The sequence below is a fragment of the Diabrotica virgifera genome, chromosome 2 (assembly GCF_917563875.1).
Source record: "Diabrotica virgifera virgifera chromosome 2, PGI_DIABVI_V3a".
Taxonomy (NCBI): domain Eukaryota; kingdom Metazoa; phylum Arthropoda; class Insecta; order Coleoptera; family Chrysomelidae; genus Diabrotica; species Diabrotica virgifera.
The window spans coordinates 112862162-112878473 of NC_065444.1; the positions used below are offsets into that span (position 1 = coordinate 112862162).

General features: G+C 33.8%; 1 protein-coding gene across 4 annotated transcripts in view; it reads left to right on the forward strand.

Moving 5' to 3' along the window:
* LOC126880185 (CD63 antigen-like) overlaps nucleotides 1-16312 on the forward strand; it is a 218769-nt gene that overhangs the window by 165969 nt on the left and 36488 nt on the right. For 2 of the 4 annotated variants that reach the window (XM_050643960.1, XM_050643961.1), the window contains exon 6: nucleotides 13597-13710. The exons of the other annotated variants lie outside the window; for them this stretch is intronic. In XM_050643960.1, coding sequence (XP_050499917.1) covers nucleotides 13597-13710 — 114 coding nt within the window. The remainder of the gene's footprint in view (nucleotides 1-13596; nucleotides 13711-16312) is intronic. 4 annotated transcript variants of the gene reach the window in all.

Consider the following 16312-nt stretch of genomic DNA (forward strand, 5'->3'; position numbering starts at 1 on the left):
GTTGAGTTGATTTCTCTGTCTTCACAAAGAGAAAGGTGAGAGAAAGGTGAGAGGTGTCTTCACAAAGAGAAAGCTACCTTTTAGGCTCGAAACGGATAATCGTTTGCAAAAATTGCCGACCGTGATTTGAGTTTTCATACGTGTTATTGGTACCTTTAGCCGTATGAAAATACTTGTTGCCACGAGCGAGCGCGGTGCGTTGCCGTTCCGACCTTGCGCGCCTCGCCCACTTCCCTAGTTTGCCTTTGTGCTCGGGCGCGACCTTGCCAGCTTGTACAGTGCTCGCCAGTCGACGCGTAAACATCGCCGAATATAAATGTTTTCAATTGTGTACGTTATTTACTTATTAAAGTAATATGTTTTGTTGAGACAATGTCGCTAGAAATCGTGAATTTAAAGAGAAAAAGACCCAGTGAACTAGTGTGTCTGTTTTGCGATTCGCCCGGACAGTTAGTGAGTGAACCAAAGCCTGTGAACCACACAAATTATGTCCGTGGAGTGTCACTCTACTTACAAGACATGATTCAATTGCCTAAAGATATCGTGGATGATTTCAGACGCGGAATGCTTTCAGTAAAGCGATCCATGGGAAAGTTTAATTCTGTTGGCTGTGATTTGGCTCTAGAGCAGTCGTAGAATCGGTCTTCGGCCGTAATTGGAGGCCTGATTGGTATAACTCAAAATAAAGAAGCGATGCAACAGTGGATCTTTCTGTATCCCTTCAAAAACTCAATTCATTCCACACTACTGTCATATCTTGGAATGCAAACAGATACTACGGGTGATATTGATTCGAGGGTACATACTTAGTGGAGTGAATCAAGGATCGCTAGAGATGAAAAAGATATTCAAAATCTTATTTCGATTTTGAATGACTTTAATCCATTTAAATCTAATGGGGAGAACAATGTACTCTACAACATACATACTGGTGCTTTGGCTGATAAAGATACCTCAGAATGTCTTCTTAATATCAAAGAATCGGGAGAACGTCTGATTAAAGATTTTGATAAAGCACGTTTTGAATTAAAACAAAAAAGTGTATTTGATATCATAACAGGAAATAGATCTTTAAACTTCAATTTCCAACCTACCAAAAGCAAGATGAAATGTTTTAATAAACAATATCAAGATACAAAAGATGTTACAGAAGTTCAACAATCATTCATGTTAGCTTCTCAACGTGATTTTGACCTCAAAGAACTTGCATCACACTAAATACTGGATTATACAAAATATATTTTTCATAAGCATGGTTTTTATAGAAAATCGCAGAAGTCAAAGTTTAGCTCTGGAAATTGAAAAAAATAGCAATTGCACTTCACAAGATATTGTACTAAACCCAAAAATTTATCTTGTAGATAGCATGGCACTCGTTTATCAAATACAACTAAATAAATTTAGTACATTCGGAGATTTCGCAGCAGCAGCAGGAAAAGTAACGGCATTTTTGTCTCAAACTTCCGTTACGCGAATTGATGTGGTATTTGATCGGTATGATGATATATCGATTAAGTTTATGGAGTCAAAGTTACGAAGCAAAGGACGAAACACAAAACAAGTAATGATTACCAGTCCATTGACAAAAATCCCCGCTGATTGCAAAGATTTTTTTACTAGCACTGTAAACAAATTACAATTATTAGTAAAATTTCTTTGCAAGTACGCTCCCACTTATGCAGAAGTAAGTGAAAATAGTGAGCTATATATTTGCGGTGGGTTTGACGATCCTACAAAATGTTATAAATTGCAAGGAGGTTCTTTCGCTGAAGTTACTAATTTAAAATCTAATCACTTAGAGGCTGATTGCAGAATATTCTGTCATGTATTTCAAGGCATGAAACAAAATACTGAAACAGAAATTATCATCCTCAGTCCTGACACAGACATATTTGTATTAGGTATTTATTTCTGCCATAAATTTGAAAAACTAGGGTGCCGGTGTTTGTGGTTTGAGGAATCACGAAAGAAGAACAGTTTCCTTGGGTGTCATTTAGCTGCACAGTCTCTTGGTGAAAATGTATGTAATGTTCTTCCTGCATTGCACTCTTTAACCGGCTGCGATACCACAAGTCGCGTAGGTACGAAAAAACAAATGCTAAGTGCCGCGAAGCTTGATTTTGTTCAGAACGCACTCCTTACGTTGGGCGATGGGCTTTTGTCAAGGCAGCAGTTCCAAGATGTGGAGAAAGTTTGCACTTACCTAATTTCCAAACATCAAACAACAGCCGATGAACTTCGACATAAATTAATATGTCAAAACATAGGCTTTGTCTTAAGTTTGTCAAGAGTTATATGTACCTCCGATGCGTTGTATTTACATTGTTTAAGAGCATCAGCACAAATATATCTTTGGAAATACTCTTCTGAACCAATGTTTGAGCCCATTGATTTCCTTAAATTTGGCTATGAGCTACGAGAAGGAAACTTATATCCAAAGCAAATGACAAAAAATGCTCTGCCTATCTCTTTAATTAACCCATGCAAATGTAAATCTAACTGTCGCACAATGTCATGTTCTTGTAGAAAAGAAAATTTAAACTGTATAATTATCTTTGTGTAAATGTGTCAATAATGATTGCAAGAATTTAAAACAAAGTTAAATTAAACATGTGAATATTAAATTATTTTGTGCATTTTTCATTTCTATTAAAAGTTTTTAAATCCTTATTGTAGTTTAACTTTCGCCACATATGAATAGGAAAAACATAGCCTCAAGTAGGTACCTATAAAATTTCATGCCTAAAAGCAATAGTCTTTTTAATCGACTTCAATAAAAGAAGCTTTTATCTCATCGCATCTTTATTTTTTTCATCGCAAATACAAGCCTTTATCTGTATGATTTTTTAATGTTTGTTACGCGATTACCCCATCAATTATGAACCGATTTTTATGATTCATTTTTTGTAGGTCATATTTAAGAGATCGATCCAAATTTAAAATTAACTTTACTGGTGCTATTGTACAGTCTGTAGAATTTTTTGAAAAACAAATATTATGAAGTATTGGAGCGGGTGGGGTGGGGGGAGGGGGAACCACAGTACAGACTGGCAACATCTGTGAAATCAAAGTCCAGGGTTACAACAACACATTTCAGAAGTCAGAATCCGGTCTGCAATTTTTTCAAACGAAACTCCTTTGAGAGTCCGGTCTACAATATTATTGTTGTTATCATAAATGTATTTTTCAAAAATATTAATTTGATCTAATTGATCGAGAATTACAGAGTAATATTAAAAGTAACTATTTTATATTATTTAATAAATCGTCCTAATGTTTCTAATATTTGCATATGTAAGCTACCCAGAAACTCTCCCTACCAACGAAGACAGGAGATTCCTGAGATAATTTTAAGACAATTTAACCCAATTCAGCTAGTCCGAAAATACTTCCGAAGGGAGCTAGAGCTCTTTGAAAATGGCGTCTTTTAATTAGTTTTTTTAATACCTCTAGAATGCTTCTATTTAGAAAAATGAAAACTACGCCCATTTATGTTGCAGAGAAAAATCGATACCATCAATTGCGAATTTGTAGTACCGGTCATAGGCGTCCGTTTTATCGCATAGCTTTTTTGTTTTTCACTATTAAGCTTTTTTGACACTGGATTATTAAATTGTAAGGTACTCCAGTACCAAAAGGGACTCTTGCTTGAAGTCGGTAGGATACACCGTTTTCTAGAAAAATCGATTTGAAAATTTTTCATTTTTTGAGTTCGAAAAAAATTTTCGAAAAACTAGAACTGGTACGTTTATTAGAGATGAATCGATTTTATCAATTGCGATTTTTTAGTAAGTAAATGTCATATGCGTCTGTTTTGAATAGGTCAACGGTTATTTTATCGCATACCATTTTTGTCTTTAATGTATGAGCATTTTCGATACTAGATTATTAAATTATGAGGTATTATAGTACTAAAAGTTACTCCTGCTTTAAGTTGGTAAAATACACGTTTTTTTGAAAAAAAATTTCTAATTCAAATAACGAAAAATATTCAAATTGATTTTTCTAAAAACACGGTGTATCCTATCGACTTAAAGCAAGAGTATCTTTTAGTACTAAAATACCTCACAGTTTAATAATTCACTGTCAAAAATGCTTAAAAGCTAAATACAAAAAAGTTTGCTATAAAATAACCGTTGCTCTACCCAAAACGGATGCCTATGGCCGGTACTAGAAATTCACAATTATTGATGGAATCGATTTGTCTCTGGAAGATAAAAAGGCGACCTACAAATTTTCGTTTTAATAAATAGAAGGGTTCTGGAGATATTAAAAAAAAACTAATTACAAGACGCCATCTTTAAAGAGCTCGAATTCCTTTAGGAAGCATTTTCGGACTAGGTGGATTGGGTTAAACTGTCTTAAAATTACCTGAGAAATAATAAGTATTTGTTCTAGCACACAACTAGAATACTGTTTGGGAAAATGTTCTTCCCTCTCAAATTTGAGTATCTTTCCCTCGCTCGACATTGTGTACTTATGCCCATAACTCAAAAATTTCATACATTGACTATTCAGGATGACTATTAATTCAGGTTTATTCGATGAAGACGTGCCCCACGCTTTTCTTTAACGAATGTGTTAGATTTTTTCATTTTTTTAACGAACTTTTTTTTTTCGAATAATCCGTCGAGTTTCGATTTTTTTTAGTTTTTGCTTTTTAGTTGATTTTTTTTTATTTTAACTTTTAGTCACTCATAACTAAATAAAAGCGTTTCTTAAATTTTTTTTTATATTGTTTTATTTTTTACGTTTTAGTCTTACACTTTTCAAACATTAAATTATATCGTCATGATTAAAAAAAGGATGTAGGTATATGACAGATACCTTTTTATGCATTTATTTTAACTTTTGATACATACTTTGTTCATTTTCTGTAATTTCTTCATACATTTCTTAAATCAAAAGCATTATTTACGACTATTACAGTTTTCGCAGTATTTCCATCTCTTGTAATACTTTACTATTGCACGGTGTAGACGCTGTTAATTTCTCGTAATGCAGTTCTTCGATGGGCAAGCCGTCTAAAGGTACGTATCCATACAAGGGTAAACCTCGCTCGGTGTAGTAGCTCCACATAATGGATACGTCGGTGATCGCCACTTGGCGCGTACACTCTTCGTTTCAACCGGTTTGCGGTTTATATGTAAAGGAGCTCATGCTGTATCCATTTGAGCGGCTACACCGAGCGGGGTTCACCCTTGTATGGATACGTACCTTAATGATCGCACTCGGCTCAATGAAACGTAAGCTTTGCACGCTCAATGCAGGCTTTTAAGCCTGTCCTTACGCAAACACTTTCGGTCCCAAGTTCACGACAGCGCAGCGTAGTCAACAGTCGAACCTTGCGTTTTATGGACAGTCGAAGCCCACGACAATACTAAGGGCAGCATTCGTCCCTCTGCGGTGCCATAACTTTTTTTCGCTGAAAACTGGATAGAAATCGGGCAGAAACTGGATAAATTTGAAACTTTATTGTTTATATATGAAGCATAATGTAAACAAATAACGTAAAAAGTGAAATTATGTATAGTTCATATAATTAGCTACAATCTGTAAAAGTTTCAAGTTTCTACATTGTAAAAAACAAGAGAATTTAAGCAGTTTCCATTAAAATCGTTTTTTTTTATTTAAACAATTAATAAACAAAATCTTTTTTATTGACTATTAGTGTATTGTTCCCGCGAACGCATATGACTGCAAAATTTCATTCATTTCCATTGAGGAAAAGGCAGTCAAATTAACGTCTAAAGATTTGACGCAAACGATTGAACTAAATAAAAGCGTTTAAAAAAATGGTGTATGTATTAGGTCTCTAAACCTAGTAGAAGCAGGGTTATAACTAATAGACAAGGCGAAAACGGCGGGTTCGTTGGAAAAAATATTCCCATGAGATCTTTTTGCATAATCACATTCGTGAGTCACCCCAGAATAAGGTTCAAGAAGTCGCCCACGCGAAAAGTGGTCCAAATTTTTTTTAACAATTTTTTTTTAATCAAATTTGCAATTTAAAATTTGAAAAACGCGAAAATGACCATTTTTGAGACTTAATAACTCGGTTAAAAATTATTATTATGAAAGTAGAATGTGGCTAAATAAAAGTTTAGAGCCCCCCTCCCCCGTTCATGATCCTGAAGAAATTTGTGTCATTAATTTATTACTAAGCTGTTATTTTTAATTATTGTTTGTATTTCAGTTATTAATAATACGTGCATGGTGCTCATTATTATTACTTAAAAATAACAGCTTAGTAATAAAATAATCACAAAAATTTCTTCAAGATTGGAAAGAAATCCTTTGTAAAAGGTATAAAATTTTTTTTTTATTAAAAATCCCTTAAAAGGGCTACATCACAACAAAACGTTTTCGATTTTTATAAAAAATCATCATCAGTGTTCGATAAACTGGATGCTAGCTGAGCCACAAAAGAAAAATATCTGGGTAAAAACGCAAATGGGTAAATGACTTAATGGCAACTGTCATTGAAATGTGATCAACTCAATTTGGATCCCACGTGTTGGGAAACCTGTATACCTTACCTTAGGGCATTATCCTGTTTGCCATGTGACCATCACAGGCCTTTTTCTTGAAGTATGCACTTTTAAAGCATCTATATTTTATGTAAAGGGTTTTTACCCAGATATTTTTCTTTTGTGGCTCAGCTAGCATCCAGTTTATCGAACACTGATGATGATTTTTTATAAAAATCGAAAACGTTTTGTTGTGATGTAGCCCTTTTAAGGGATTTTTAATAAAAAAAAAATTTTATACCTTTTACAAAGGATTTCTTTCCAATTTTGTGATTGATGGTATACAGCCAACTACAGGAAAACTTTTTCTTTTCCTTGTGGATTTTCTTCAAGATCTTGTAGGGGCGGCTTTAAACTTTGATTTAGTTACTTTATGACTTTCATAATCATAACTTTTAACCGAGTTATTAAGCCTTGAAAATCGCCATTTACGATCGCCAATACGATCAACTTTAGAAAAAAATTATAAGAGACCTTTTCTGTTCAAAATGGTCCAAAAATTATAAAAAAAAAATTGTCCGGGCCGAAAATATTGATTTTTACAATTTGATTAAAAAAATTTGTACCACTTTTCACGTGGACGACTTCGTGAACCTGATTCTGGGATATCTCACGAATATGATTATCCAAAAAGTCTCATGGAAATGTTTTCTTCAACGAACCCGCCGTTTTCGTCTTGTCTATAATGAATAATAGGTTGATATTCGTAAAATTCTAAATTGAATATTTTAACGTGAAATAACCACAAAATGAAGCAATTTCAGAAGTTGTGTATGTATTGTTTATATGATCTGTAAGCAGGCTTGCCTTGTCTAGGGATTTTTTGGAACTTCAGTGAAGAAAGAGATTTTTCTCCTAGCGCCACCTAGTATGCAGCAATTAAACATGTAGAATTCAAATTTAAAAATACAGTTATCTTCCTTTTGAATATTCCATAAAAGTGTGACAACTTTGTTGGCGTTCAAGTGTTACAAATTGACATTGACACCTGACAAATGACAATGACAATTTCTCATTTTTTGTTCTAACATAGACGGATTAGTAAACAATTATATGTTCTGTGCTTGCGAACCCGTCTTGTTAAATAAATTGACATTTACAGCAGACAAATGACAGCGACAATTTCTTCTTTTTTTATTCTAACATACACGGAATAGTAAACAATTATATGTTCTGTGCTTGTGAACTGAGTTAGGGATTTCTAGGGGAAATTGAAGCTCCCGTCTAGGGAGATTCAGAAATTTCATATGGCAACCCGGTCTGTAAGTTTCATCGGTTCAACGTCCTTATTTTTGAAAGGGCTTGAACGAGTCACTAATCATGAGTGTATGCAATTGTTAACACACTTGTTTTGTGTTTGTTTAACCAATTTTTGTCTTACAGAAAAACAAAAAAATCAAAAATATTCAGAAAAGAAAACCCGATTTTTTTTACTCTTTAATATTTTCACTACGCACACGTCTTATGGAAAATATAATGTCACTCAAATTCAATAAAATTTATACCAATAGATTCGTTTTAAATTAACGATCAAATCTTGTCATTGCGCCAACTCTCTATTTTCAAAAATAAGAGCAGAAATTGATATAAATAAATCTGAAATCAAATGGGTAGGTACATAAGTTAGAGAGAGAAAAAATATTTTAAAATACCCAGATTTTCGGTACTCCATAAATCAGCGGATTAGTTTCACTAATCCGCTTAGGCCCAGCGGGATTTAAGCTGTTATGAATAGCACTCAGAGCAATAATGATTGTAAACTAACATTTTATGGACTCCAAAAATGTGATTTCGATAAACTTTAATTGCAATTTGCGCCGTAATTAATCATAATTAAGAGTTGGCGCAATGATAAGAATTGATCGTTATATTAAAACGAATCTAATCGTATAAATTTTATTGAATTTGAGTGACATTATATTTTCCATAAGATGTGTGCGATGTCCTTTTTAATTTTTATTTTTTACTACCTATTTTGAAAAAAAAACATTTTTTTCAAAATTAAAATTTTTAAAAATTTTACTTTGAAACCAAATTTTTACAAAAGTAAGATGCTAATTAGCGGGTGATTTTCCCGATTTTTTTGCCAAAACAAAAGGGACCATCTTTATTTTGGGCGTAACTTGCTTACATTTGATGCTAGAAATTAACAGAAGTAAAGCTTTTTTAAACACTTGAAAAAAGTTTTAATGAGTTTTCTCCAAAAAGTGCTTTATTTTTTGGTTATTTCACGTTGAAATATTCTATTTGGAATTTGACGAATATGAACCTGTTTTTAATCAGCTATAACTCTGCTTCTACTAGGTCTAGAGTCTAGAGACCCCATACATTCACAATTTTTTTCACTTTTTTACAGATTATATTTTTGCTAGGAATGATTTTTTTTTCAATAAAATACTTACCTTTTTAGTTATTTGCGAAAAATCGTCTAAAAACGTGTTTTCTTTTTGTTGAAAAATAAACTTATTCACTCGCAAATAACTCGAAAAGTATTGACTTAGTGAAAAAACTCTATAGAACAAAAGTTGCTTAAAATTAGTCATATAGCGATACGCTTTAATTACTATTTCGCTAATTTTAATTTTAATATTTTTTCTCAAAAGCGAAACAACTTAGTCATTCGAAATTCACATTAAATTAAACACAAAAATGCTAAGAGTGAAATGGCTTTACTCTGTCAACGTCTGTTTCCTCACCCACATAAATTAGTTATCATATCAGACCATTATGTCAACAAAGAATGCATCGAAATTGCTTTCTTAAAACTGCGAAAGTGTACGCCAGACCTAGTGATTTATTGACAGCTGGTCAAAGTAAAAGAAACACAAACATATTTATCGTTTGTGGTTTTTTCTTTAGTCACTACACAGCATTCGAACGATTCACACACACACCGACTCGACCCTCTCCGAGAGACCTAAACGATAACACATTTTCGTTACAACAATAAAATTACCGTTTGTTTTATTATATTCATTTTTAATTAAATTCCAGCAACTCACCCATCGGAATAGTCAGTTTATAGAATTCCGGACTTATTTTTGAACGTATGCTTTTTCACCCCCCAGACAGACGAGGTGAAACTCACCCACTGGCCAAAAGCGCACATCGGCACATTATCACTTTTTTTCTTTGGCCTGTTAGGCCAAAAGCCTGTATGTCAAATTTCATGCCAATCCAAGTGGTTCTTTAAAATTTGGAGCAAAAACCGTGATATAATGTACCATTTGTGATGTTTGTACTAGCTGATTTTCCTAGTATCAACAGTGTCCACTTTTGATATTGATTCATAATAATAACAATAATTAACTCGGCGAGCCCAGTAGGTCTATGGCTTGATTGACCATTCTCCTCCATCCGTTCTTGTCCATTGCCTTCATCCTCCTATTTGTCTATCTTCTACGTCCAGTCTTGATCATCTTCTACATCCATTTTCCACCTTGTTCTGGATCGACCTCTTCTCTGACGTCCTCCAATTGCAACTGTAGAATTTTTGGTAATCTACTCTCTGACATCCTTTGTATGTGTCGTAGCCATCGTAATCGTTGGGTCTTTATTACTTCTAGTATGCTGGGCTCCCCATATAACTCCCTCAGATCTTCATTTGTCCTTCTGATCCAAACGCCGTTCTTCATTTTCCACCAAATATTTTCCTTAGTACTTTTCGTTTCCATATCTGTACCTTTTCATGTTGCTTTTTATTTATTAATGTCCATTTCTGTGCTGCATAGGTTACTATAGGCCTAACAATCGTTCTATACATAATATCATTAATTTGGCACCTCTTAATCTGGATTTATTTTTTAATAACGTATGTAATGCAAAAACACACTTGTTCGATATCGTTCGAAAATAGCTTGTTATGGAATTTGTTTTAGAATATAAAGTATTCAAGATTATACAAATTAAACGAGAATGCTTTCAATATGTTTACTATGATAAGTATCGATAGTTATTACAGAACCTTAACAAACCAAAATTTATATTAGGTACAGTATACGGTCAAATAAACAGTACTAAAATGAATATTGAAATGTTTATGATTATAATATGCAGTGTGTCAATTTGAAAAGGCGCCGCCCTCTATAATTTGGTCCCTATAGAAAATCTAAAGATGTGCAAAAGCACGTCAGCTTTATTTGTGAGAGAGACATTTTGTTGGGGTCGCGGACGTTTACCCAACTGTCATCAATACGACTAACTTCACGCGTAACTTTGATACGAGAATTATAAAATAAATATGCATTGAAATCCATATCCTGTAATTCGTTAAGCGTGATAAAGTGAGTACAAAGACATACCTACATATTTGTTTCTTTGTAATTACAGCTTCAATTTACCGTACACTTCTCGTAGACTCTGCCGATAAGGTAGAGTCGTGTTATGGAAAAGTCGCGCGCCCATTTTGTAGACCAGTTTTCAACTAAATTACATCAAACCTCTAGGGGGGCGGACACAACCCCCAAAATCTTTAATGGAAAGGGCGGTTGAGTGATACCTCGTGGCACCTTTTCAAATTGATACACTATATAATATACATGATATCTTGCAAACATTATTCACGGCGACGTTCCCGATAAAACAGATGTTAATTATGTTCTAGCACGAAAAACATCTTTAATTCTAGTCGACAATTTCGGAATGTCTGAAGGTGGATCGGCCTCCTTTAGCATTCCCCATATGTACGCATGAGGTGGCGTTATGCCTGGTGAGTGGCGATCTCCCAAAATGATCACGCAGTATTCGAAGAAACTCACTAGTCGTGCGACAGGTTGCCTCGTCCTGCTGAAGCCATTCTTGATTTTAAGGTTGGACCGTTTTCGCAACATTTTCCGTATGACCGAAAATACTACTTCACGATAATTCTTTTTCTGCAAAATTTAGAACCATCCTGAAGCACCTAACATTAACACGACATTCACATACGTTATAACGACGCTCGGAAACCACTCAGTACATTTCGGCGCATGGCACATACAGATATACGACGGCGACATTCATTTTAACTCGGATTATCGGAAACAGCAGGCACCTGTAGTATTCCTTTATGTATTTCAAACTGTCTTAGCATTGTTTAAAAAAGACTAAAAGGCTATTTAAAAAATTCTTTTTTAAACAATGGTCTTAGTCTCCACCGTTCTTAAATAACATAACATCGTTCCGATTGTGACTGTATTGTGTGTAGTGCAGTCTTGTATTGTTCGCGTCCGTTCTGTAATAGTGCTTCAGGTAGATTTGTGTTTGCATGTATTTTTGTCTACGTAATGGCAACAAAACGTAAAAATGTTGTAGTGACAATGGAAAAGAAAGTAAAAGCATTAGGTAGGATTGATAAAGGCGAATCTTTAAAAACAATTGCAACATCATATGGTGTCGGTACATCTACAGTCTACAGTATTGGATTGGAAGAAAAATAGAACTAAAATCCAAGAATTTTGTTTCAAAATGATAACAAAGGACAGTTTGGACAATCGGTGCAAAGCTAATAAAGCTAAAAATGAGACTCTCGACGACGCTTTGTATATGTGGTTTTGTGCGGAACGCGAACGTGGTTTACCAGTGTCTGGACCAACTCTATACTCTATACTTAAACAACTATACCTAATTTAGATGTGTACTGTGCATATATATTTCATGTTATTTCAATGATAACGGAGTTTATGTGTACCTAAGTATACCGTATTTTATTAATTTTTACCATATTCTCCGACTAACCCGGATTTTCGATAACCCGGATCGGCCGGGGTCCCGATTAATCCGAGTTATCGAGGTTCTACTGTACTCATTTCAGTACTGTTTATTTTGCCACATACCGTAATTTTAGAAATACAGTCGAACCCGCTTATTGAAATAGCCTTCGTGCCAAGCAAACATATCCTTATAAGCGGGATATTCTAATAACCGATCATTGGTGGCTAGCTGAAATAAGCGTACCGAATATAGGTTATAATAGTACATACTATGTCAATATGTATTTGCATATAGTTTTAGGTGTCAATAAAAAATAATCTATTTACAAAAATAATTACGAAACGATTAGAAAATAACTTGGAATTGGGTTTTAGAAAAGACTTCCGAATAAACGATCAAATTGGTAATAAATAATCTTATAGAAAAATGCTGTTTCTAAAAACAGCCAAGTGCATGGGTGGCATTATGTACCCATAGAAATTTGTAGACAAATGAAATTATTTTGTGACCTTGTCGGCGAACCATTGAAGTTTCTGTGGGAAATGAGCGTTTATTCATAACACAGTAATAAAAGGCCTATTCGAGCTGTATACTCCGAACGTACCCAGAGGGAGAACGCTTGCGCATTACAAAATTGGACGTTCAATAAGGTCGAATATTTCCCTCCGAAAACCTAATGCGCAGGCGATCTCTCTCTGGGTAAGTTCAAGATACGTTAAGGGCATGCAGCGCGAATAGGTCTAAAGTGTTTATTAGGTACTTGAAGAACCGTAATATACAAAACAACAGGCAGCAAAACAGCGACAAACCAATATACAAAGCAAAATTTAAAATTTAGATAAATTAAAATTTAAAATTTATATTAATTAAAATTTAAAATTTATATTAATTAAAATTTAAATAAAAAGAAATTGTATTTAAAAATCTATTCGTTGACCTGAAAAAATTATTCTATTTTGCGGTATTATTTTGCTAAACCATATTCCAATAAACGGGTAAATTTATTAAAGGGTAAATGGAAACGTTTCGGGACCTCGAATTTATATTCCATAAACCGGGATATTCCTATAACCGGTACTCTAATAAGCGGGTTCGACTGTACATGCTGCAGTTTGTTCTACAAACGTTGTTGACGTATGCTGACCAGATTGGATTCAAAATTGAAAAACAAATGTACTTGTATTTCATATTTTATTACATTGAGGATTGAAAATGGTTTTTTTTATTAGTATCTGTGTAATTCAGCGTATCTCTGGAATTGGCTTTCTTTGCAGTTTCATTATCATCTATTTTATCGTCCTCGCATGTATGTATTATTGTACATAATTCAAAAATATTGTGATCGTTTGTAATTATTGCACGTTGCTTGCCGTAGGTACATCATCTTCTGAGACAACTAGTAGTACCCCTTCTACCAATTCTACCCCTACTACTACTATCAAAACCACACCCTCTACCACTTCTAGTACTGTTGTCACCAACGAAATGAGTAAGTAAAGTATACGCAATGCATTTTAATGTATCATTAACACAACTAATTTATTAACAAATTAACACTTTAACACTATACCCCAGGAAACGAAGCCGAAAAAAACACTTGAAAAATTACTGGGCGCTATTTTCAACTACATACTTCTAATAATTAAGGGTACGAGTACGAACAGAACAAGTGGATCGCAGTGGAGGTGGCGGTCGCGGTCGATGTCGACATCCATATAAAATAAACAACATTGTACTAAATGGAATAGAACCAGTCGCGTAGCGATAGATCAGCGGGCCCTTGTTTCCATTTGGGTGTGTGGGCCCTCCCGCCCAATAAAAACACACATTGTATAACAAAAGTTTTTAATAAACATTAAATATAAATCATCATATTACGGGGTGTTTGGTAAAGATTGGGCCATAGCTTAACCTCAGATGCCTGAGCTTAAAATAGGTGGATTTAAGCTAACTTACTTTAGTACGAAAGTTGATAATAACCGAAATACGGGGTGTCAAAAGTAAACTTTTATTTTATTTATTCTTGAATATTTCGTGACCGGCATGGGATAGCAACACGAAATTTGGTAAGCTGGGATTTTTTGGGACAAGAAATCTAAATTTGTCACCAAAAATGCTGTATTGCCCAGAGGGCGCCACATACGTCTTTCAGTGCTCATTTAATACGTTCAATTTTTTTTATCCCCCACTCTACATACGTTTTGAATCAAAACTTTTATTCTCTTAAAATTTTTACTTAAAAAGTATATACTATATTCATCTCACTAAACTTAACCGTCTTCGAAATAAACGCATTTTAAATCTGCGATGAAACATAATTTTTTGCATATCATTGTAGTTACACCTGGAAAATAAACTTAAAACCATAATAATTGTGCGAGTCCTCATATTTATGTTATTGCATGCATCGCATATTCCATTAGAAGAAATTTGCGATACATTTTTGGAAATTATTATGGCTTTTTTAAGTTTATCTTTCGGGTGTAACTACAATGATATTATGCAAGAATTATGTTGCATCACAGGTTTAAAATGCGTTTATTTCGAAAACAGTTGAGTTTACCGAGATGAATGTAGTATATCTTTTTTAAGCAAGACTTATAAGGGAATAAAAGTTTTGATTCAAAAAGTATGTAGAGTGGGGGATAAAAAAATTGAACGTATTAAATGACCGCTGAAAAACGTATGTGGCGCCCTCTGGGTAATGCACCAATTTTGGTAGCGAATTTAGATTTCTCGTCCTAAAAATCCCCCCTTACCAAATTTTGTTTTTATCCTATGCCCGTCAGAAAATATTCAAGAATAAATAAAATAGAAGTTTAACTTTGACACCCTGTATTTAGATGATTATCAACTTTCGTACTAAAGTAAGTTAGCTTATATCGACCTATTTTAAGCTCAAGAATCTAAAGTTAAGCTGTGGCCCCTTCTTTACCAAACACCCTGTATATTAGTCCTGTCGCCAGGAAGGGTACAACGGCCTTCTTTATTCAGATGGACTTACTCAAGTTTTTTTATGTATTTTGGCCCGTAGAACACGAATTTTTTGGGTAACAGTTGATCCGGATGTCGATAAGATTGTTATAAACAAAGAACTGGAGGAATTGCATAACAGCAACTTTTCGCAAAACAAAACATTTTTTTGTATTTTTTGGCTCATTCGAAGCAAAAAATGTGCAAAAAGGATGCATAATTTTCGAGATAAACGCAGTTGAACTTTCAAAAAATCGAAAAATTGCAATTTTTGAACCCGAATAACTCTTGATTAAAATAATTATTAAATAATTATTAAAAATAAAATAGCAATTCTGCTTACCGCATTTGAAAGTTCAAGTCAAATTCTATCGGTTTTGATTATTTGCATTGCTAAAACTTAATTTTTTATTGTTAAACAAAGCTATAAACACATAGTGCTTGAGCGATGTTTTCAATGCATTTCTCATTTAAAATCGAACGAGTAGGCGCGCCTACAAACAGGCAATTTATACGTAGCATGCGTTAAAACGGATGCATTAGGCACGGGAAACACTATTTGTTTATAACTTTGTTTGACAATAAAAAAATTAATTTTTAACAATGCAAATAATCAAAACCGGTATAATTTGACTTGAACTTTCAAATGCGGTAAGCAGAATTGTTATTTTATTTTTTAATAAAAAGTTATTCGGTTTCAAAAATTACAATTTTTCGATTTTTTGAAAGTTCAATCGCGTTTGTAATTCAGCGAAAAATCGCTGTCGTAATTCCTCAAGTTCTTTGTTTATAACAATCTTATCGACATCCGGATCAACTGTTACCCAAAAAATTCGTATTCTACGAGTCAAAATACATAAAAAAACTTGGCTAAGTCTATCTGAATAAATGAGGCCCTTGTACCCTGCCTAGTAGGGTGGGCCGAAAAAATTTTTTTTGGAAATTTTAGTTGGCATAGTAGAAAAAAGTTGCAAAATGGGTCGACAATTAAACCTATTTTTTTTTAAATTTTTTCTTTCAAAAAAGAGCCGCGCCCCAGGGGGCTGAAAAAAAATTTTTTTTTAATAATATTTTTTTAATTTGGTATAGCAAAAAACTAGAAGATATTAATTCACTTA